The sequence below is a fragment of the Falco cherrug genome, chromosome 1, assembly GCF_023634085.1.
Source record: "Falco cherrug isolate bFalChe1 chromosome 1, bFalChe1.pri, whole genome shotgun sequence".
Lineage (NCBI taxonomy): Eukaryota > Metazoa > Chordata > Aves > Falconiformes > Falconidae > Falco > Falco cherrug.
In genome coordinates, this window is record NC_073697.1 from 20194117 (window position 1) to 20217233 (window position 23117).

The 23117-nt window shown below is 40.5% G+C and overlaps 1 protein-coding gene across 1 annotated transcript; it reads left to right on the top strand.

Annotated features, from left to right (window-relative positions):
- The first annotated feature begins 2437 nt into the window (after positions 1 to 2437).
- On the top strand, positions 2438 to 22297 carry QRFPR (pyroglutamylated RFamide peptide receptor). Its single transcript, XM_005433769.2, has 6 exons — positions 2438 to 2930; positions 16168 to 16326; positions 16950 to 17011; positions 17822 to 18057; positions 19603 to 19700; positions 21706 to 22297. Exons 1-6 carry the CDS (start codon positions 2591 to 2593, stop codon positions 22107 to 22109), a joined length of 1299 nt encoding a protein of 432 aa, XP_005433826.1. The 5' UTR covers positions 2438 to 2590; the 3' UTR covers positions 22110 to 22297.
- The last annotated feature ends 820 nt before the right edge of the window (positions 22298 to 23117 follow it).

Sequence of the window (23117 nt, forward strand, 5' to 3'; positions counted from 1 at the left end):
GGCCTTTCTTTATTTGTAATAGGAATGAAATCTGCTGAAATGCATCTGGTTGGTTTGTTAATAGAAGAGGTTCTAAATGAGGTTTCTGTTATTAACACAATGGGGCAGAGAAGAGGGGAAAGAGGTATAGGAACTGGTGTATGAACAGAGTACCTGAAATGGCTTTAGGCTACACCTCGTGTACTTAAGTATGTAGTCCAAGGGAAGGTGCTGGGAAAATTGAATCCAAAAGAAGTCTATCTGCGCTATGGAGTATAAGGTCAGCAAGATCATTACAGGATTAAAAAAGTGAACTTTTCTAGCCAACAAGGTAGGCCTAAGGGAAGGTGAAAGGGGCTGTCTGAATGTTGGGAACTAAGCTGGTATGGTGAGCATTTCCCTCCACAAACAAGGCTTTAGAAAGCCTGTCAGAGAGGGAGCCTGATTATATTGATCTCAAGAGGAAAACTCAGGGCCATACTGCACCAAGGAAGGGTGACAGGACTCTTTCACAATGGGATAATGAAGAGAATCTTAATTCTTTGACATGAAGCTATATCTTAAAAGAGGATTGTCAGCATTTGGAGGACTGACTTGTGCAGACTGGAATACATATATAAGCACAGGCATGGGAACTTCTGTCTGTTGATTTCCACTTAACACAATTTTTTCCCCAAAGATTACACAAAATACCTTTGCTGTTGTTGAGAACATTCATTTTGCTGAGAACGACTTGGTGGCAGACTCTTCCCTCCCCAGTCTTCCTTGCAAGCCAGCAACACAATGCCTAATAAATGGACAACTTTTGTTAGACTTTCCTTCATTCTGTTTTATACTTCCCTGGTACAGGTAAAGATGTGTATGTACCCAGGGCAAGGAGCACACTTTCTGTATAAAATCAAATTTTGCAGCATTGTCCCAGGTGATTCTGTTTCCTTAGGAAACACCTATCACTGTGGGGAGGAGGCAGTGTTGCTAGAACAATTTTCTACATTGTTATTGCCTTCTTTGGATCTTTTTCAATAATTTATTATCGTGACAGATTAAAAACAAGTTGTTGCTGTTAAATATATTTTCATATGGTACAAAGAGGGTATACCTACACTAGTGAGAAAGCTGTGCTAAGCAATTTAAAACAGGATGGAAGCCAAATCAATGCATATTTTCAACGTGACCTTGCCGTTAGACCTTAACTCCCATTATTATCCACACTTAAACTGCAATGGCATTTTCTTGATTACTGTTGCAGCTAGCTAAGCATACCTTATTAATACCGGAGGAATTTCACCAGTGTGCTTAATGGTAAATGTTGCAATTAATGTATCCATGACATTGCTGAACGGTACAATGCTCTAGTATGTAGTTTAGCTACTAGTAGAACACTGCATTGTATGGTTTAGCTGCTAAGTACATAAGAACTGGTCCGAAATCAAGTCACAAGCCAAGAGTGCTGAAACAGGGCCAGAAGAGGAAAAGGTCATGTAAAGGATGAGAAGAGGAGATGACAAAGAAGAGGATGAAGAAAGGATGAAGATGTCCCAAGTGACCGTCAGGGGATCCCTGACCCATTAAGCCCCACATGTGTAGTAAGAGTGTAGATACAAGTAGTTCTTGGAACTGTAATGAATACACTAATAGTTTCTCAGAAATTTTATTAATATGTATAGATCAACCATACAAAGATAAACAGTGAACAAAGTATGCACATTGGGCAGAATTTACCCCCGTGCATCTGGTGCCGAAAATAAAGAATGCCTGCTTTCTAACATGCCAAAACGAGAATTAGAGGGTTTTGTCTCTGATTTTTCAGTAACATTAGTAGTGTATATAACCTTACCTAAGTAGCCTAGCCAGCTAGGTTGAGTGGGATGGGATTCTGACAAGCCTCCTCCAGCAACAGCAGTTATACTGCTGGTGAATGTCTGCCTGGGAAAGGAATCTTCTGGAGCCTCCTGGGCTCTTGAGCTCAATGGCCAAAAGTTTGGAAAATTACTTTTTTTTTTTTCTATGATGAGCTTTGGTTCATCATCACGTGAAGGCCTGCAGCAGCATTGGCACAGATGAGGGCTGGAAGGGCAGATAACCCCCCCTGTTGCCTCGTTTGGCCTGGGCACAGACCAGCGTGTGGCACGAACGTCCCTCCGTGCAGGCAACCATGTATCTACTACACAATCTCTTTCATTTCCCTCTCAGCCTGATCCAAACCTGAGGAGAGGCTGGTTCGGTAGTCTTAGCCCCCACCTCGGGCATTTCGAGCCTCGGCTGGGGAGACGCGCGGCGAACGACAGCCACCTGCCGCCGGGCAGCGCGGGGCGCCAGCCGCTCCCTCAGGCGCGGAGCCGCTCCACGGCGGCGTGGCCGGGGCGTTCCCGCGCTGCGAGCTCATTGGCTGCCGCCCCCCCGCCCGGGGCTCGCTGGATACGGCGGGCGGCGCCGCCGTGTCGAAGTTTGCCGCCGCTTCGTCCCCCGCGGGCTGTTGCGGCTCCGCGCGCCTCCGCTGCCGCGCGCCGGGCCCGGTCCGCCCGCGCCCCGGCAGAGTGCCGGAGGGACGGTGGGCTGGTGATGGCGGGGCGCGGGCGGCGGCGCTGAGGGGACTGAGAAGGACGGCGCCATGCGGTCCCTGAACATCACCCCGGAGCAGTTCGCGCAGCTCCTGCGGGACAACAACGTGACGCGGGAGCAGTTCATCGCCCTCTACGGGCTGCAGCCGCTGGTGTACATCCCGGAGTTGCCGGGGCGCACCAAGGTGGCCTTCGTCCTCATCTGCGTGCTCATCTTCGCCCTGGCGCTCTTCGGCAACTGCCTGGTGCTCTACGTGGTGACCCGCAGCAAAGCCATGAGGACCGTCACCAACATCTTCATTTGCTCCCTGGCGCTCAGCGACCTCCTCATCGCCTTCTTCTGCGTCCCCTTCACCATGTTGCAGAACATCTCCTCTAACTGGCTCGGCGGTGGGTGCCGGGGCGGGCAGTCCCGGGCCGGCGGAGGCTCGGCGGCCGCTGGAGGGAGGTGACGCTGTGGGGGGGGGGGGGGGGGGGGGGCGGCCGGTGATGCGCGGCGGTAGGGCCGTGCTTGTGGCCAGCGTCCCCCGTGAGGGACCCCGTCTCCCTCCCGCCCGCGCTGGGGGAGCCCGAGGGGTGTGAATGTCCCCGCGGTGAGCGCCGGGCAGCCTTGGCCCTCGGGGCCGGCCCCGCGCTGAGGGGGAGCGGCGCATCCGCCCCGCTGTGAGGGGCCGCTGTCCTCCCTCAGGGCCGCGTTATTTCTGCGCTGCCCTGCGGAGCTCTTCCTACTCGCTTAAGGGCTTAAACTCGTCGGCGAAAACTTGAAAAGTCAGCTGCTTTTCCGCAGGGCTAAATAGTGGCTATACCACTCATTCAGGTTATGTTAAACCCAGTGTGCTTTCATACATGTATTCTGTGTATTCGCTACAAGTTGCAGTATGTGTGAGGAATGGTATGTCAGGTGGTGTTGAGGTCTTTTCGCAGTACCTTCTCTGGTTTTCTAAGTAACAGAAGCTGTCTGGCTAGTGAAATGCCATTCTATTCACCTCGGGTTCCTCTGACAGCAGTCGACTCGGAGTCAGGCCTCTTTAACCTGTTGTGAGTAGAAAGAATGCATCCTTTGTGAAATAAAGGAGTGAGGGAACACACAGAATTTATGTTGAAAGGATGCATTAATTTCAAGATATGCCTGTATCTTGCAAATTGTGTTGTATTCCTGTTGATGTGAAAGACCTTTAGACAGCACCTCCCTGATGCCTGGAACGTATTATTAGCTTTTTCTTTGTTGTGCATCCCAGCTCCAAGGTAATAAAGTAAGAAGAAGACATAGGTGAAGTAACACTGCAAATGGTATTTATTTTCTTTTTCTTGGTCTTAAAACAGTGTTTCGCAATTATAAGTGGAAAAAGGGATGGTTTTGCAGCAAGTAGCAGACAGCATCTTGTACAACCACAAATGAAAATATTTTTCAGAATATTTCAGTGTAAACAGAAAAGGTATTCATAAAGTGACACAGTTATGTTTCAATTTCCAAGGCTTCCAGTGCTTTAGTTGTTGGAAGATAGTGAAGGTTACCCTCAGAAAATGGAGAATTCCAGTACATCCAATGGACTGGAATGCAGGCTGGGAATAGACACATCAGAGGAGACTTGAAAAGCACATGGATACCTAACCCTGTGAGAAATGGCTTTATTTTTGTCTGAAAACCAGAACTTACTGTGATGAATATAAAACTGCAGGGACTGCTGACAGTAAGGACAACTGTTCCATTTTCTTACAAGTTGCCTTTTGGGGGAGGTAACCACTGTTCTAAGACAGTACAGATGTTGAACCCCAAAACTAATAAGGATATGTAAATAAAAATAATGGAGTAAATTGATAGCTATACTGCTATGCCTTCTTTTTGACTGTGGTAGTTTTGGTTCTCCTTCCTCAAGGAATACAGCAGAAGATTACTGGGAGTGTCAAGAGATCCCACATGAAGGGGAGAGGACTGAATTGAGTAGCTTTCCCTAAAGAGGGGTGATTCTTCTCATTCCTAAGGAAGACCCTGGTCTGTCAGCTTGACTGCACGTATGACCAGAATCAACTAAAAGTGGGGCGAGATGAAGCCTTCTGAGGTGAATTACGGCAGATGTGGCACAGGCATGTGGAACAGTACAGGGAAACAGTATGTTTCCATTTACCTTTTGTTACTGAAGACACTTGACAAGTCAATTTTGGAAGTCGTGAGTGTAAAAGATAGCATAGTTGTGACAAATACCTTCAGATATTCAGTAGCTGCATACTTTAAAGTATACTGTTTTGTGGATTTTACTGTACTTTTTGTCTACTCTCTTTGCTGTGCTAGAGCATCTTCAGTACAATACATCCTGTTGACTTTGATAGCAGCCTTTATGGTCCTGGTAACAAAATTCCCTTTAACAGGGTACTGGGAGGACATGATAAGTAACATAATTGATGGGTGTTACCCTTCACTGTTGGGGGTGTGGGGTGTGAAGCAAAATTCAGGAAAACAAATGGGATGTAAACTGTTGGTATCCCAAAGGTATCTGATTCCTGAGGCTCGCACTGTGAAGTGTGAATAGTGATTATAGTTGTACTGGAAATTGGAGCATGACAATCTGGAAGGAGCCTTGTCCTTGTTGGCTTTACTGGTTTAATTTTCCTTTTGTTTTTTGTTTTGTAGTCTGAAAAAGCTTATTCTCATCCACCTTAATGCATCATCTCTGAGTTGTGCAAGCTCCAACTCTGTTAAATAAAAGGTGATTAGACTTATGTAATATATCCTTGCTGGAAAGAGTGGTGCATCCTGAGACACTTGATGCTAGAGAAATACCTTTGCATTTCTGAGCATTTAGTCATTTAACATCTTGATTGATTTGCACTTGCATCACTAAAACAAGCTTCTGTAGTAGGTGATGTGAACCGAGATGTGCATGTTTTGTACTTGCCTTTGATTTGGAACTGGTTTGTTACTTCCATGCTTGTATGTGTGTGTTTGTGTTTCTTTCTCTTCTTTTTCCTCTTCAGAAACCCACAGCAGAATGGGAGAGGTGAGGGCAAAATTGCAAACACTCTAGACTGTAGAAGGAGAACATAGAAATCATAAGACTAGCCACAGTTTTAGAGTAGCTGTTGTCTTTTAAGACAATATGGGCTGCTATCAGAAAGGACTACATACCATTTTGGTCCTCCTAAAGTGAAGGGTGAAACAGTTTCACTCCGAAGGGTTCCAGGTGTACATAGTTTACAATAGGACTCCAAGGAGAATGTTGATAGCTGGTGACACAGAGTAATTGAACTGGTGGATGGTAAAGTGGTTCACCTAATAGATAGTGTTTGTTAGAATTCCTTAGAAACTGAAGATTCCTCAGGTTCACTGCAGTACACCTATCAGAAATTCTGACAGAGATGGGGAAAAACTAAAGAAAGCACTGGCATGACTTTTTCCACAGTATATTGATTAATACATTTTCATTTCACCTACAGTTTAGCAACTGCAGTTTCAAGAAACTGTGTGTGCTGCACTTTGCCTGGTAATTATGCAACATTAAAACAGACCTGCGAGTTCTACATAGGTAGCAACTGGGAGCAGCACTGTATTGACTAAAAATGAGTGAATGGGTCACACTTTTGATTCTTCGATCTCTTTAAGAATCTGTATAGCTATGTGAGACTTATAGTGATAGTATATGATTTAATTTTTTACTTTATACTTTGCAACTAAAATGTCTGTAATTTCTATGGGAACTTTTATTGAAAGTCCTTCAAGTTAATCTTTATAACGTGGAAGATACTGTGGAAAAAAATGAAGATTGTGGCTTTGGCATAAATGGTCACTGGGATCACACTTATTGTTGAGAGGAAGATAAAACGGGAACTTGAATAAGGGGCAAATCGATGCATACAGCTAAGGTCGTGGTGCAGACTGAAGCAGCTGAGGTTTTGCTTTTGTGATGGTAGGTAAGAGGCAGCAGTAGTAGTCTCATTGTCATAATGATGACAGTGCTGTTACAGATACATTTGGGCTTTTGTCTCTGGAGCAGATATTACAGGAATTGCTTTATTTTCTGACATTGCTTAGTTAGCTGAATAACAGTGTTATCTTTACAGAACTGCCTGAAGCAGCTACTGGAGAATTACTTTTGATGTTGCGTAATACAACAGCCTTGGCAAAAGGTCTACTGTAACCTCATCTAGCACTATGCTTCATTTTCCTTGTGAATTTTGTGTTTTAACAGTTAGAATGTGTATTCTCAAGACAGGTATCACTTGGTGGCTTTTCTTGTCATAGAGTAGTGAGTCATCTGAGGCATCACTGAACCAACAGCAGCATTTGAGATGCCCTCCCATATCTTGTCTCACCTCCAGCTGCCATTCAGGAGAGGGGTGGGTCTTCTGTACATCACTTAGTGATGGAAATCACTGGGCCTTTTGTGTCTGATATTCCTGGATACCTCTGATCTCTTCAGTGTGACATTAGAAACTTCTTCACTCTGACTCCCTTCTGGAATGTTCTTTGATAATGAAAAGTTTCCAAATACTCTCAAACTGCTGACGTGCTGTTAGGGTTAATACTAGATGGTAAAGCTGATGGGAGAGATCCAGTTATTTGAATGTTCAATTTTTAAGCTTTTTTCTAGCTTTCCAATTTAAATTGTCTAGTCTTGCTGTAAACCGGGTCAGGGACATGAGTGCTTTTCGTTTGCCTCCTGCAGTGTGAGAAGTTGTGTCTTGGGATTGATCTGCTTGTGTTAAGAGCAGGGTGATTTTGTAGTTCTGTCTTGGTGAAAGCTTGCCTTCCCTTCATTCTCCATGCTCCGCTATTGGGTATTTTGGGGTGTTTGCTTATGAGTAGAGGCAGGAGTAAAATCCTGTATGAAGACGGTTTGAGAAGGGATTTTACAGTGAATGCCTCAGTAAAGGAAATAATAGGCTTAGGGTTTTTTATATATATATATATATATATATATATATAATATGTTGGCAGGGTGTTTTGCTTAAAAGCAGCAAAACAACAAGTACTGACATATTCTGCATGGGGAATTTCTTCAAGTTGTGCATATCGTTAATTAGTGTAAATATTAAACACAATGACTGATGTGAAATATTTGCTGTTGCATTAGTCAGGCAAAGAAATAAAGCAAGTTTTAGGATGCAGGTAGATTGGTTTCATATGAAGTGGTTATTATGTGCTTTTGCTTGGTACAAATACCTGGCATTCTCTGCCTTGCATTGAGTGAATTGGGAATGTGCTTGCCTTGCCCTGTTCTGCTCCCTGCTGGTCAGTGTCTCTTGAGAAGAGTTCAGGGTCTTTGATCTGTATCCCTGCCGAAAATCCAGCTGTACTACTTGTTGATTGTACCACAAAGGCAGACAGTAGTTTACTGCAGTAGTTTTGTGTTCTAGTAGCGGTACTTTGCTGCACAGCTATTCTGCATCTTTGCGTGCCTGTATTTGGTTTTGCTCACCAATGGCTGCATTTTGAAATAAGCTGCTGATCCACGTTTGCCTGAAGACTGTGGTGCCTGTTTCTCTGCCCATGGATTTACAAAGCCACTGAAGCTGCATGTGAGCCTTGGAGGGAAGGGAGAAGGAGGGTACACAGTGTGGAATACCTAGGTCAGCTAGCCCAAGGTGTGTGGTCCATGATTTCAAATTGCAGGGTAGAGGGAATAGTGTGGACTCCATCTGGCATCAGTGAATAAACTATAGGCTATTTGAGGTGTGTGGGCTCATGCCATGCCATTTTATCTCAGCTGTTTTAGTTGACCATGAACAGACTTAAACTACCACAAGTCTACTCTCAAGTGCTACACTCGTGTCTTTTTCTGGGCAAGCGTATGTATAATGTTCTTTATCCTGTATAGGTAACATGTGAGAGACTTGTGCATCATGGATAGTAAACTCCTAAGGATGCAAAATGCCTGTATACCTGAGAATCTATATAAAACAAGCATTGCCCAGGTATGAAAGGCCCTTAAGGTTATCATCTCTGTAATGATGACTGACTTATTTTCTGCCCAGAAGTTATAAGAAATCTTAACTTACTTGCATCATGTGAACTGGAGAGAACTGGTTTACAAGCTGTGATAGAGATTGTAGTGCAAGGGCTTGGCCAACAACATGGAACAGAAGAAGGAGCAATTTACCTTTTATCAGAGAATCGTTTCAGGATTTTGCCTTTGTTACCGTAATAAAGAAAACCCCATCTTTTAAATGGGTAATGAAATGTCTAAATCATAGTTACAGCCACAACATCTGATAATGAAGGCATAAGGAATTGTTTAAGTGAATACCATTTATATTTGCAGCCTTCTGAATGTGTTATCATTGGGGAAAACTAAGCGTTGCTTGAATAATCTTTGCAGTTTTTAGCAGTGCATAAGGAATATTTCTGGGAACATCTTAGCTTCTTGAAAAAGGGAAGCAATTAGTTATTTTCATTCCCAGTGTTCCTGTGCAAATAATTTTCTTTCCCAATTGGAAGTGGTCAGTATTAAATCCTGCAGTGTTGTCTTTGCTAACAGTCTGTTTGAAGTCTTTGCTGAAAGACTTAGCTTGTAGAAGGTTAAACATTTAAAATTAATAATTAAAATATACATAATAAAAATATTTAAGATATTAGGTAAGGTATTGTTATTATTTAAAATATTCAAAGAAGTCAGCTGTTTCTGGACAGGAGGTATGTAAGTGAAAAATGAGCAGGCAAAAAAGGAGATAATTTTTCAGCAAGTCTTTTCAAGAAAAAAAATATTGTTAAACAGTCTTTAGAGGTTTAGAATTTAGAAATTCTGAAAAAATATGGATTGGATTCTTTCTGATATTAGGCATAGTGGATGCCTGAAACTTCTTTTGCAAGCTATAAAGTAATTAAGCAAAATTCTGTTCTGAAAGATTCAATATAGCTACAGCCAAAAAAAAAAAAGAGGGGGGGAAACCCAGAAGAACCAGAATCTGAGAAAGAGACACTAGGAACACTTCAGTCTTGTTTTAGAACAAGAAGAGTTCAGTGCCGAAGTCGTCTCAGAATGCGTAATGTACTGGAGCTGTGTTTAGCTCTGCATTTGAAGGCATTACATAGCTGTTACGTATTTTCTGCAGTATGGTATAAAAATGTCCTGGGTGTCCCAAAGACCTGGAATAAGTCTAGCTGTGTGTTTTGCATTGGGAAGCAGAAAGCAGCCCCATTTTCCCAAAGCTCCCTCTTTCTAGTTTGGCTCATTTAATGGTCGTTAATGACCTCAGGTAGCTGGTGTCCAAACAAATTTTGGAGTCAGGCTCAAGAATTTAAACTTCAGTTTGAGGATCTATCTAGCCGGGCTTTTCACATGAATCAAGCTGAACATTGTTTTCAAGGGTAAGTCAGCGACTGCATTAATCCTGGATTTTTATAATTATGTCCCGATTCTGATTTAGGGACGAGGGGAATGTCTTCTGTTCTCAAAATGGCTGGTTAAGTCCAGGATGGGATGCATAAGCAGGCAGTAGAAGAGGATTTTCTTTTTTGAAGTCTGCTCTTGCTTTGCAATCCTGTATGTTGTATTTACCAGGTGATCTGTTGTGAAACCTGAGGGAAGAAATGTAAATTGGATCAATGAACAGTAATACATAGGGAAGCAGAGTAGTCCACATAGACTGACTTCTCTTCTAAGAGTGGGTGACTGATCAGGAGCATACGGTTGTGTTAGGTGGGCTGTGGCCAAATCCTGCTGGAACTGTACAATTTGCCTGCCTTTTTTTGCGTGCTTTTTTTCCCTGCTTTTATTGCACTCTTCATTGAAAGAAGAGGCAAATAATGATTCTGGTGTCTGCTTTTTTGCATGCTTTTCCCCACTTTTATTGCACTCCATTGAAGGAAGAGGCAAATAATGATTCTGGTGCATGCTTTTTTGTCTGCTTTTGTTGTACTTCTCATCATTTAAAGAAGAGGCAAATAATGATTTTGATTTGTTTTCAGTGATTTAAAGGCTGTAGGGATTTAAGATAAAGAATTAGTAATAACAGAACAAGATGGTCACCTCGGAAAGAAGTGACTAAGCTTTTAAATTCCTTCACTTGATAGTGAAGGTGGCTTTAGTAATTAATGATTTAAATCAGCAGCTAGGTAACATGGGTATATATACATTTTAATGTTGTTTGGAATCTGCACTTCTGTTGTGGCTTAACCCAGCTGGTAATTAAGTACCACACAGACACCTGCTCACTCCCCCCTCACTCAGAGGGGTGTGGAGGAAAGTTGGAAAGGAATGTAAAACTCGGGAGTTGGGATAAGAACAATTTAATAATAGAATAAAAATGAAAGAACAATAGTAACAACAATGACAATAACAGTATATAATGAAAAGGGGGAAGAAAAGAATAAAATCCAGAGGGAAAGGAAGAAAGAAGCTAGTGAGGCACAATTCAGCTGCTCACCACCTGCCAACCAATGCCCAGTCAGTCCCCCAGAAACGATTTGCCCACCCCGCCAACCCCCCAGGTATATATACCTGGCATGATGTCCCATGGTCTGGAGTACCTCTTTGGCTAGTTTGGGTCAGCAGACCTGACTCTGTCCCCTCCCAGTTCCTTGAGCCCCTCCACCCTTTTTGCTAACAAGGCCCAAGGAACTGAAAAGTCTCACATCAAAGCCAAAACACAGCACCATAGTAGCTCCTAAGAAGATAATTAACTCCATCTCAGCTGAAACCAGGACAACTTCATAGCTATTTTTCTAGAAAGGGGTTTCATTTTGCCAGTTAATGATTAAAATGTGAGGTGTCTGTTTAATTAAATATAGTTCTTTTACAAGTTAGAAGACTACTTTTTGATAAGTAAGAGGATATTTTATATATATGCATGTCATAAGGTGTTTTTTTTTCCCCTTAGGGAAACTTAATCAATCAATATTTTCTAACGTAATTTATTATATAGTTGTCATTTACTAACGATGATGAAGTTGCTGGATGGGCGTTGCAGTGTAACTGAAGTGCAAGAGGACAGCATTGTTTTCAGCAGTTACCTGTAGGCAGTGAATGTACTGTTGTAACTGACATATCAGATTTATTCGAAGCAAGTAGATATCGTCCTTTCTTACCTCTTTTTTTTTTTTTTTTTTTTTTTTTTTTTTTTTTTTTTTTTTAGCTTTGAAGTGGAGTGCATACTTCCCTGCTGCTTCTGTTTCTCACCTTTGAAAGACAAATAAGTCCAATTGCTTTCTTCCTTATCAAAGGCTACTTGCCTCTTCTAGTCTGATTATTGCAATTTGGGTTGGTGTTTTCTTGACAGCAGCTGTAGGTTTATGTTGATGATTGGTCTGTCTCAAGAGAACTTTTAAACATTGTATTTAAAAAATTCTCTTAAACCCTTTTTGCTTTTTCAGCATTACTTGAGTGTGCATAGAGTTCACATTACCTTCCTTCCTCCATTAAAATGAAGTTCTTTCTTTGGCAAATTCTTCCTTTATTCAAATAGTGATTAGCTTAAGGACTCCAAAAAGACTCTAAGGAGTGAGATTTAAATAATCCTGACTGAAACTCACTGAAGTGGGGTTTTATTCTTTACTTTTGTATGTTACTTCTTTACTAGTTGTCCTCTTTAGATAGGATCTGAAAATATGCTTTGAAGAATATGTTGTTTAAAAATAAGTAAATAATAAAATAAAACCATTCAAGTGCTTTTATCATGAAGATAAAAAGCAAATCCATTCTTATTTTCAGATTGATTGGGAGATAAAGAACTTCATTGTATTCTTAATCCAATGTTGATTTATTATAGGTGAGTATATAATGACAAGGACATAGCACCTGATACAAATAACCGGATTATCTAGCAGTTATGTTAGTGAATGTTAGTGAAGAGTTGGATAATACTAGCTGTTAAATAATGTTACCTCCAAACCATGTTCTAAACTCTGTGCTTTTATCAGCGTGATTAGGAAAAAAGCATGAACTACTATATTCTTTAAAATTTTGCCACTCTGTCATAAGTCTGAACACAAACACGTGAAGAATAGACTCGATGTGTAAAATGTAGTGATACATGTATACAGGTCTGGTTTTTGCCTCTCTGTCTTTAATTTCACTGTCTAAACTATGATAGATACAGTAACAGAATTTAAATCCCCCCCCCCCCAACTTAATATGTCTTCCTTATAGTAAAAATTGGCTTTTTTTCCCTCAGCTGTTCCAGAAGGGAATTTTTCAACTAACAGGCACTCAAGAATGAGGTTGCATCAGTTTCTTCTTGTTGCAGGTGAAGGTTTTTTTTACACAAATGGGTTAAATATTAAGTGAAATGTGCATGCATTATTGGATCGGGGACTGGACCTCACTACCTCTTTCCCTAGTAGTGAGTATGCAAGTTTGCAGGTATTGTGTGAGGTTGGTTTTTTTTTTTCCTGGATGTGAAAATCCTTAAGTATTCTTGTGAGATGGCTCATTTCAGGGGGTGGTCCTGGAGGTGGGGCCCTAACAGTATGGCTTTCTCCTCAGGGTTGGAGACCCTGGATTTGAGGCCCCCTTCTACACACTTCCCTTGTTCAGCGATTATAGCATGTGATCAATTTAAGGGAAGGAGGAAGTGCATTATCTCTGTTTTGGGAAGGCTTAGATGTAGTAAAACCTACTTTGCCTGTTAAATAGAGTCTCACAGGCAAGGTTGTGTTTAGTGTCCAGAATACGGTGTCCAGTTTTGGACCCACAGTACAAGAAGGATATTGATAAACTGGTTCAGCAGAGGGCCATCCAGATGTCAAGTGTGGGAGCAGCTGCCCTATATGGGTGGAAAAGCTGACAGAATGGAGCTTGTTGAGCCTGGAGAAGAGACAGTTTTGGGGCAACCTAGCAGCATTTTGCATTGCATACTGGAAGGTTACTGAGAAGATGAACCCAGGCTCTTCTCAGCAGTGCATGGCAGGAGGAAAAGAGGTAAAATGTTTCAACTGAAACAAGAAAGTCAGAATATAAGGAAAACATTTTTCCATGTGAGGACAGTCAAGCAGAGGAAGAGGCTTACCCAGGGAAGGCTGTGCTGTCTTTGGCCTTGGAGGTCTTCAAGATCTGGATCCTCTGGGCTGCATCTGGTTTGATCTGGCTTGATTGTGGATCCTGCCATGAGGTTAGATCAAAGATCTCGAGTTTGTTTCCAACCAGTGTTGTTCCACGGTTCTCTTAATTCTCTTTTGTGCTTGCCAAGACTGACTGAGACAACTCCGTGAGGCCATGCTGGGAACCTGTACCCTGGAAGTATCTGAAGGAGCAGGGCAATAGAATCAACCCTTTGGACATTAGGCAGCTAAATCCCAATGAATAAAATGATGGTTGGCCTTTCATAAAGGACTTCTGAAGTCCTTTCAGTAATCTGTTCTGTCTAATGTTCTGTTTCAGAATATCCTTGGAATAACCAGTATTCACTCTGAGCTTTCTACTATTCTGAAATACTAATTTCAGGTTGCCTCATTTGTTACTTGAGTAATAGTGTGATATTTCTTTTCTTCCTAAGAATACCCTGGGATGCTGGGACTTAAGTGAAGGTGTAGTGCATTACAGGTAAACCCCTGTAATGGATTGTAGTTCAAGTGGACTAAATTTGATCAGGGTTTCTTTTGCCACAGCTCCAGCACTCAAACTTCAGCTCATTTCTTTAGTGAAATAGGAACTTAAGCATTTGTTTCATATACAAATTTTGCTTTTCTGTTCATGTTATTTGTATCAGGAGTCGCTTGTAACTTAGTCTGCAAAGCAAAGCACTTGAAACCAACAGTGGAAACTCTCCTTTTGATTCCAAGGAGGATTTGGATTTGGCTGAAGATCATTTTAGCTCTGTTTACTCATGGCAGTAAGCTGATTTTCAGAAGTGGGCAGAGATTGTGCGCCGTAGCCGCCTCTTTGGTTGTACTCACCATCTGCCATGTGCAGAGATACGATTTGAGCTTGCTTTTTGTTATCTTACTACAGGAAGTTTCAACACACTGGTTGAAGGACTGTAAATTTCACTTGAGTGGGTCTAGTGCTTGCATGTGTGGTGTACTGAGAAACTGCTGAGATGCTGAGTTAATAAGATGTCGGCCATATTTCATAAGGGTTTTTACTTTGTGCTTACTGAAGCCAAGGAGGAAGCGGGGGGAATTTTATTGCATAAATTGCTGTTGATACAAGATATCAAGTCTTGCTCTTCCTGAGACCCTGGAAAAACACATACCCTGTGAGAAACAGATCTGCAGCCCAGTGTACCTTCTTCCATGCAGTTCCTACTGACTATGCTAAGATTTCATTCAAGTAACTTGAAATTGGGCAGCATGGTGCATTTTTATTGTTTTAAGCCAGATCTCTGTGCACATCCACGGTGTTGCTGGTGTTGAGTATGTACTTGACTTCCATCCTTTGCCCCTTGCCCTCTCCTTACCTTTTTAGAGCTACATAAAAAGTGATTTTTTTGGGGGCAGCTAGAATTGGTAAGACCAGTAGTAAACCAGTTCCTTCTTGTAAGTTACAGTGGCTTTTAGTCTGGCCTAGCAGACAGAAGTTTCCCTGTTCCTTGTTTCCTTCATGGAGGGCAAGATTAAGTTTTGATAGTATCCTGTTTTCTGTTTTCTAATGCTTTTGTGGCTGGTGTCTGTAGCATCTTAAAGCTTGATTTATGATTGGATTAGATATTCCTTTGTCTATTTTGAGTTCATAGATTATATTTAGGTAAGGTATCATTAATGATCAAATAAGGGAAATAACCCCAGCTGTAGCAGAAATGATTAGCTGATACTAAATTGTAAGAACGTGAGGGAACTGAGAATGCCATCATACAAAATTATCTTAGGGTCAGAAATATGGTTGGAAAATGAGTAAATGAGAAGTAGGTTGGGAAAGGCATTAAAATAAGATTTCTGACAGTAATTTACACCACAGTTTCTAAGATAGTTGGACCTTGAGGATGAGTAATGGAGAATGGTATGTTAAGGATTGCATATGTACTTTTGGGAAGCTATAGCAGTAATGAATTCTGAAGATCTGTGCTAGCTGTGCATAAATACAATGGGAACCTATAGAACTGTGAAAATGCAGGCAGGAAATTGCATTTAATTTGGACAGCATCTTTAACATAATGTGTTAATCAGGAAAGAGGGAAATTGGAGAACGGAAAGGTGATGAAGCTGAACTTCTCTTATGTTACACCTCTTAGAGGACTCCTATATATTTATCTATATATTGCTTGGCAAAATGTTGCATTAAATGTCGAAGTGTACAAATAGAGTGGTATTTAAATGAGCAGAAGGAATGTATTTACAACAGCAGAAAAGGTAAACTTTTAAACAGGTAACACTAAGACCTTCATAAAACTGAAGAGTAATATGCCAAGATAAAAAGATAATAAATATCCTTGTAACTTGGCGCATTTGAAAACAGATGATGGAAGACTTGGTCAGAAGTGAAATAGGAATAAATGTCTGATACAGAGCAAGCTAATATGTCCTTAGAAGTCTTGGTTTTGCAGATGTAGTGCGTACGATGGAAGAAGGACTATTGAAAGCTGCATTTGACGAATAACTTGGGTGACTTAGCAGTTGAGCTGTTAAAATAAGTCTAAGAATCTTAGTCTGTTCTTCTTGTACAATAGCACTTGAGTATTGACTAATTAATTCACTCCAGTATTAACAGCTTTTTCATGAACTGCAGCAGTTGCATACTTTACTTTCTGACTATTGCAGGTGCCTTCACTTGCAAGATGGTACCGTTTGTTCAATCCACTGCTATTGTAACGGAGATTCTTACAATGACCTGCATTGCTGTGGAAAGACACCAGGGAATTGTGCATCCACTAAAAATGAAGTGGCAGTACACCAATAAAAGAGCTTTCACAATGCTTGGTAAGATTTTAGGCATCTCCAGTAACTGTGTGCATGGTGAAATAATCTTCAGTGTGCTGGTATAGATGACATGACAGGAGAGAAGGCACTGATATGACCAGTGATTCAGAGGCAGGATTAATGATATTTTATAAATGTTACCAGATATATCTCAAGGATAGTGCCTGTATTTACAGTAATTACTAGCTAAAACCCTGACAATAGGCTTGGAATCTGAAGTCAAAAATTTATGTAACCAAGACTGATAAACCTTTGGCAAGCTTTTATTTTTTTTTCTTTTTTTTCATTTCTTTGTTCAAAATGTACAAGCACTGCTAAAGCAAGGTAACAGCTTAAATGGCCTTTCCTTTGTAACACAAAGAGAACATACAGTGCGAATTAAGTGGCCTTTACACTTGTATACCAATAAATGAAGGTAGTTTGAGAGAAAGAAAACTGGTGACAAAAGAGCATACTGTTATTGGTGTGAATGTTGACTAGTATATGCTTCATATCAAAAACTTTGTTATTTGTTTAAATTGTCTGCTTTTCTTGACTTAAAGGTGAAGCTGTTAAGCTGTTTGTATCCAAAACTTATGGGGCTATTTATTGTACAAAGTATTTAAAAATGTATTTGTTTACAGGCATAGTCTGGTTGCTGGCACTTATTGTTGGATCACCTATGTGGCATGTGCAACGGCTTGAGGTATGTTAGGTGAAATGGGAACTTAAATTTTAAACTAGGTCCTTGCTGGATATTTCTTTACCTTAGCAATGAAATTGAATAAACTGAAGAAATGAGAGTGAGCTGAGAGAAGTGGAGCTTTTGTTCTGTGTGCCAGCATGAGAAAGACTAAGGATTAGGATCTTCATGTACTGGGAGGACTACCAGCAGGGACTAGTCATGTCTACCTTCCACCATTATGCTAAAGAGCAGTAATTGCATCTATGACTTCCACTGTGGCCTCCTTTTCATTTACAGGTGCACTGGCACATGGCAGGGTAGGGCTTAGACTACGGTTTCAGGATGACATAGCTTTCCCTGAAATGTGGAAGAACTGTGCCTAGTTTAAAATGTAATGAGCTGCCCGTTATAGTTTAAGGAGCTACCATACACTTTTGGAGGGAAACAAAAAAACCCAAACAACTGGTTGGAACCTGTTGCTTGTGAGTCTGAATGTTAACAATTTTTTTTTCCAAAGTTACTAATATGTGAGATTTCTGTACACTCATCTTTACTTGCAGAATGTGTACTAAGGTGTCTTTTGAAAAATCCTCATTTAAAAAAAAAAAAAAAGGTTTTGAGGAGAAGTGCAAATCAAAGCATCTCCTGACCTCTCTTTGTCAACTTGAATCAACCAACACTTGATGTGGAAAACCGGTTGGAAGAATTTTGCCACTTTGAAAAGTCTGTCTGAGTTTTGGTTGTATTAAGAGCAAGGAATATTTGAATGTGCTTGGTTTTTACACTTGGGGTAAACACTGTAGTGACTCATCTCCTTTACACTTATTACAGGTTAAGTATGACTTTCTGTATGAAAAAGTGTATGTTTGTTGCTTGGAAGAATGGGCCAGTCCAATTTATCAGAAGATATATACGACCTTTATTCTTGTTATACTCTTCCTTCTTCCACTGATGTTGATGCTTTTTTTGTACACTAAAATTGGCTATGAACTCTGGATTAAGAAACGAGTGGGAGATGCTTCAGTTCTTCAAACCATTCATGGGAGTGAAATGTCTAAAATATCAAGGTTTGTAAAGTAAAATACAGTTGGAACTTTGACTTCTAGAAAGATTTTTATTTTTCCCCACCAGTTTTTGAAGAGCAGTGCAAAACACCCTAAAATCTGTCTTTTCTTATCTGTTGGCAAGTCTACAAGCATAGACCAGATTATTAAAGCTATCTAGTTATTTAACACTGAGATAGCCACTTTAAGGCAATTTACACAGATTGTTTTCTTCAAAGTAGAGTGTAGCCATACCTTGGAAGTCAAGCCCTTTCAATAAATCTCATGTTATATATTGTGAAATGCTTGTTTTTAACACATGGAGGCCATGAGTTAGAAGATGACTTGGGGAAAATGCTGCTACATTATTTCTGCATGTTTTATGGAAAGTTCTTTATATAATTCTGAGACTGTGAACACTCCTTTTTGATCCTGTTACAACTTAAATTGGCATATGGGAAAAAAACCTGAATTAATTTAAAAAATACTTTGGTAGTTTAACTTGATACTGCTTCCAAAGAGTTTTGAGTGTTTTCAGATGTGTGTGTGTGTGAGACTATCCAGATGGTAATGTGCTATCTGAAAAGGTAGCAAAATCGATGATTATCAACTTTGCTATTCAGCACTAAATGCGGGCTACCCTTAATATTGGCTCATGTTTTTTCCTTTCATTTGGCAAATTGATCTTTGATCTGTTGCCTGATGTGCTACAAACCTCTAGCAGTTCTGCTTGTTGAGGAGAGTATCACCTTAAGTATTGGCTGTAAGGAGAATACTGACAAGCAGCTTAAAGATAGTTTCTCAGATACTTATCTAACAAAGTGCCTAAGGAGACCCTCTTAAGTCAAAACTGAAAGAGGGTGCAGTCTCACAGGACTTAGGTGACATGCAGTTTTTGGGCTACTCTCAGTGGGGAGAGGATCCTGTAACTGCTACCAGTGAACTGCTAGTTCTTCAGCTCAAGTGTGAGATCCCTCTTGGCATATATAAATGTAGTTATATGAATTATATCGATTTGGGGATGATAATAAATTCATGTATACCTTGAGTTTGTGAGGTATTACAGTGGAGGCAGGGAGTGTGTTTCTTGCTTTTACTCTAGCACTTCACCTACCAGCAAAGGTTGAATGTTGCAGGTGCAGTTTGACTTACTGTCAAACTTTCTGTGTCATCAGGTGCTGCAAGTATGGTCAGTACTCCCAGACCTAGGAAGGGACTGTTTTGGGTTTTTATTAAGCTATTAATGGAATTTCATGTGTCCCTCTGCCCTTACTATTGGAATTGCATCTACTTGAATAGAGTGAAAATGCCTTGCAGGATTTCCTAATGTCATTGCTTGCTGCAGCTGCAAAGTCCATTGCTTTCCCAAAAGAGAGAAATAAAAGATGTTAATTGATGTGCTAGATTTATATGATGCTGCATTGTCTGTTTCACTTGTGAGCGTTATTCCAGGGTTTTATTTGCATCTGCAACCATCAGAACACATTTACAGATCTAACTTCAAGAGACACATCTAACTGCCAGTCAATTCTTAGTGATTCAGTATGGAATGTCTTGATGCAATTTCAGGAAGAAGAAGCGAGCAATTGTTATGATGGTGACAGTGGTGTTTCTCTTTGCAGTCTGTTGGGCTCCTTTCCATGTGATTCACATGATGATAGAATACAGTGAGTATCTGTCACGTGTCATACAATAAAGCCTTTCCTGGGTGTTTGTGGTTTTTTTTGTTTGTTCCCCTCCCCCACAATAATGGAACTTTTTTGTTGTTTTTACAACAAACAGGTTGTAAAAAGCTAATGCTGCAGTAGCATTCTGCTATATAATACCTTCTTCTAGCTAAGGTTAATGTTGTGCTTTTAAGTCCTGGATCGCTGTCTTGTAATAGAGATACATAGCCAACAACAGATGAATTACTCTGAAGTCTGAGCGATAGGCAGATCTGCAGTGCTCATGGAAAACAAGAACATTGCAAAAAACCTATTATCATAGAATCATGGATTCATTTAGGTTGGAAAGGACCTTTAATGGAGTGTTTGGGAGATACCGTATATCTGAGATAAACTTGTCAACCACATTTCTTCTCTGCTGTGTGTTTTAACGGAGTTAAAAAAAATAATAAAACCTTTGTATCTTGCTGTAAACTCTACTGAACTTTGTGCAGTGTGAGTGGGAGGGAACCCAAGTTCTCTGCCGGTTCTTTTAGAATGTAAGCTTTTTAGCAAGGAGGTTGTCATTGCCACTGGGTTTGTACAGCCCATAATCCAGCCCTGAAAAGGAAGTTTGCTGTGCCTTACAAGACTCAAAAAGACTTTTTGGATTGGTGAGCAAATCTCTGTAGATTCTTTTTCTTTCTGTGTCTGTCATGCTACCCTCCTTTGGTAAAAGGTCAAAAGTACCTGGCTGGAATGTAAAAGTTATTTCCAAAACCTCTTATAAAACTTCTTGAACAAGAACTTTTAAATTCAAACTTAATCTTAATTCAATGTGTGAATACTTCTGTTTGCATCCACTTAAGTTGTTATACTGCTTTGAGTTAAACTGTTATGAAATACTTATCCCTTCACTTGCCCTGGTTTTAATGAGGTAGGCATATTGGAAATACAAATACTGGACATCATAGTGGTAATACCTAACAAATCCAGTTGAACTTTTTCAGTGATCTTGCCTAGATACTAGCTTGGAAATACCCTCAGTGCTTGTTATCTTTGCTTTTTGCGTTTGCCATGTTCTCTGCAGTCTTGCACTGTTCATCTCCCATCTCCTGTGTGAGTACTGGGATAGCATGCAGGACTGCGCGGCAGGCTATGTAGGAACAAGAGGAAGTTTTCAGTAGCTGTGGAATGCTACTTTGCCAAAGGCACCAGCCATTTCTTTGTCTTCTATCACAAACAAGGTTGTAGCAGAAAAAATCAGTAGCCCTGCAGCCAGTCAGATGAGCCAATGTTTATGCCTGGTCAGAATCAGAAGGTCGGAAGCTGTAACTGTTAAAATTGTTGTAATTGTCCCATGTTAAGGTTGTCTGTAATGGTCCATGAATTGTTTGCTTTCTTTTCATTGCCAAATTCAGGAATTACTTCAGGTGCTGCAAGGCCTTTATTTTACTTGACATATAAACCTTTATAGTATTTATCCAGGAGAGTTTGGTCACTGGGTATTGGAATTCAAGGTATTCAGTCCTCTGTGATCTCAGTGATTTAAAAAGTGTGAGATGTGAGCAAGAAGATACATTTTTACCCCCATGAGCTGATCTGTGCCAGCACAGAGATGGAAGCTGTGTGTGGTCAGTGACAAGACAAGGATTGGTGTTAAAGTACTTAACAGATTTAATACAGACATGAAACTCAGAGCCAGAAGAACAACTTGAATAAACAAGGCCAGTACTTAGCAGACTGGAAGCTTGCTGTTGCTTGGCCATTTCACAAGTTTTTTGGCTCATAAATTGTCTCTTTTGAATGACTCTGTCCTTATTTACCTATATGCAAAGCAGGGCCATGTGGCAGATCTTGATCGTTCCTCGCTGATAAAACCCTATTGCTAATATTAAGAACCTCCAGAGAGGTCTTTTGTTGATTTCAAACAAAAGCTTCTAATGCCAGACTGGATATAAATAGGCTAAGTAGTAGGCATTTATGCCATTTGATGCTTACAGCATATTTCTTTTTTCCTTTCCAGGTGATTTTGAAAAGGACTATGATGATGTGACAGTCAAAATGACTTTTGCAATTGTCCAGATTATAGGATTCTTCAATTCTATTTGCAACCCTATTGTGTATGCTTTCATGAATGAAAACTTCAAGAAAAATTTTTTGTCTGCAATCTGCTTCTGCATTGTCAAACAACATGCATCACCAACCAGGCAACTTGGGAACCTGGGGATTACTATGAGGCGGCAAAAGGCAAGTGTTTCTCGGAGAGATCCCATTGACTTGGACGAAGCCAGGAGGGAAGCATTCAGTGATGGCAACATTGAAGTCAAGTTCTGCGATCAGCCAGCTTCAAAAAGGAATTTGAAGAGGCACCTTGCCGTATTCAACTCTGAGCTTACTGTGCATTCTGCATTAGGAAATGGACAGTAGCATCATAAAGGTTTTGAGAATGGAAAAAGCATTCTCTTTATATGATAACTATCAAGCCATTTAGAATAGTTTTCTACTTTGCATGCTGAAATAAGGGGAAAAATATTTTGTGGATTATTATAATGGGGTAACAGTTGAGAAAATGTAATATATTTTATAAGGATGAGGAGTAAAACTTGGGAAAACAATATTACTGTATGATTTACAGGAAACAATATTTTTTCTTCTTAAGCTAATTTAGGGCTTTTGCCCTCTGCTTTAGGCAAAACAAACAACTATTGCTTGCTCTGTTTATTTTGTGTCTGGATGCTGGCATGCTGCTGGACCATACACAGCTGAATGCCAGAAGACAAGAACTGTGGAGAAAGTGTGCACTTTCTTTTGGACAAATTGCAAATCTGACATGGGTCTTGACATTGTAAGATCTGCTCTTTGCAGCTCTGAGGACAGAGAAGCCTCAGATCTGAGTTCAGGAAAAGTGCAAACTGACATGCAATTGTTTTAGAAAAAAATTATATGAAAGAGCCAGTGAGAATTTGACTCTGAAGAGACTAAGATTTAAACGTTGCATGCATATTCAACTTTTATTAACAGGAAGCATATTAGAAGTTAACAATGCATGCATAATTAATGTGCATTTTTTACAGGTTAATTATTGGGTACAAATTGAAACGCCAGTGTACTGTCCTGTAAACTGCATCGTTTTGCTGAAAAATGTAGAAGCTGGAAAAGTGCTGTACAAGAGCGTGCAGATGCTGCAGGTCTGGTCTATAAACACTGAGTTTAACTGTCATGCTTGCATATATGACTTCTGGGTTGAAAATGTGGTGTTGCTGTTTTCTGCAGGGATACAAGTGCTAGATCCAGAGCTTGTTGGGTCTCTACAGAAGAATTTCAATTGAATGCACAGTCTTTTGGCCAAACACTTCTCTGACAACATGCACAATTTTTTCTGTCTCTACATCTTCAAATTGGCCTACAGGGCCGGTGTTATGCTATTGTTAGGCT

Excerpts from the sequence above, each read along its gene's own strand:
- QRFPR (XM_005433769.2), top strand. The coding sequence starts at position 2,591 with ATGCGGTCCCTGAACATCACCCCGGAGCAGTTCGCGCAGCTCCTGCGG. Across the intron at positions 2,931-16,167 it reads CTCCTCTAACTGGCTCGGCG|GTGCCTTCACTTGCAAGATG; the intron begins GTGGGTGCCGGG and ends TGACTATTGCAG. Across the intron at positions 17,012-17,821 it reads GGCATGTGCAACGGCTTGAG|GTTAAGTATGACTTTCTGTA; the intron begins GTATGTTAGGTG and ends CACTTATTACAG.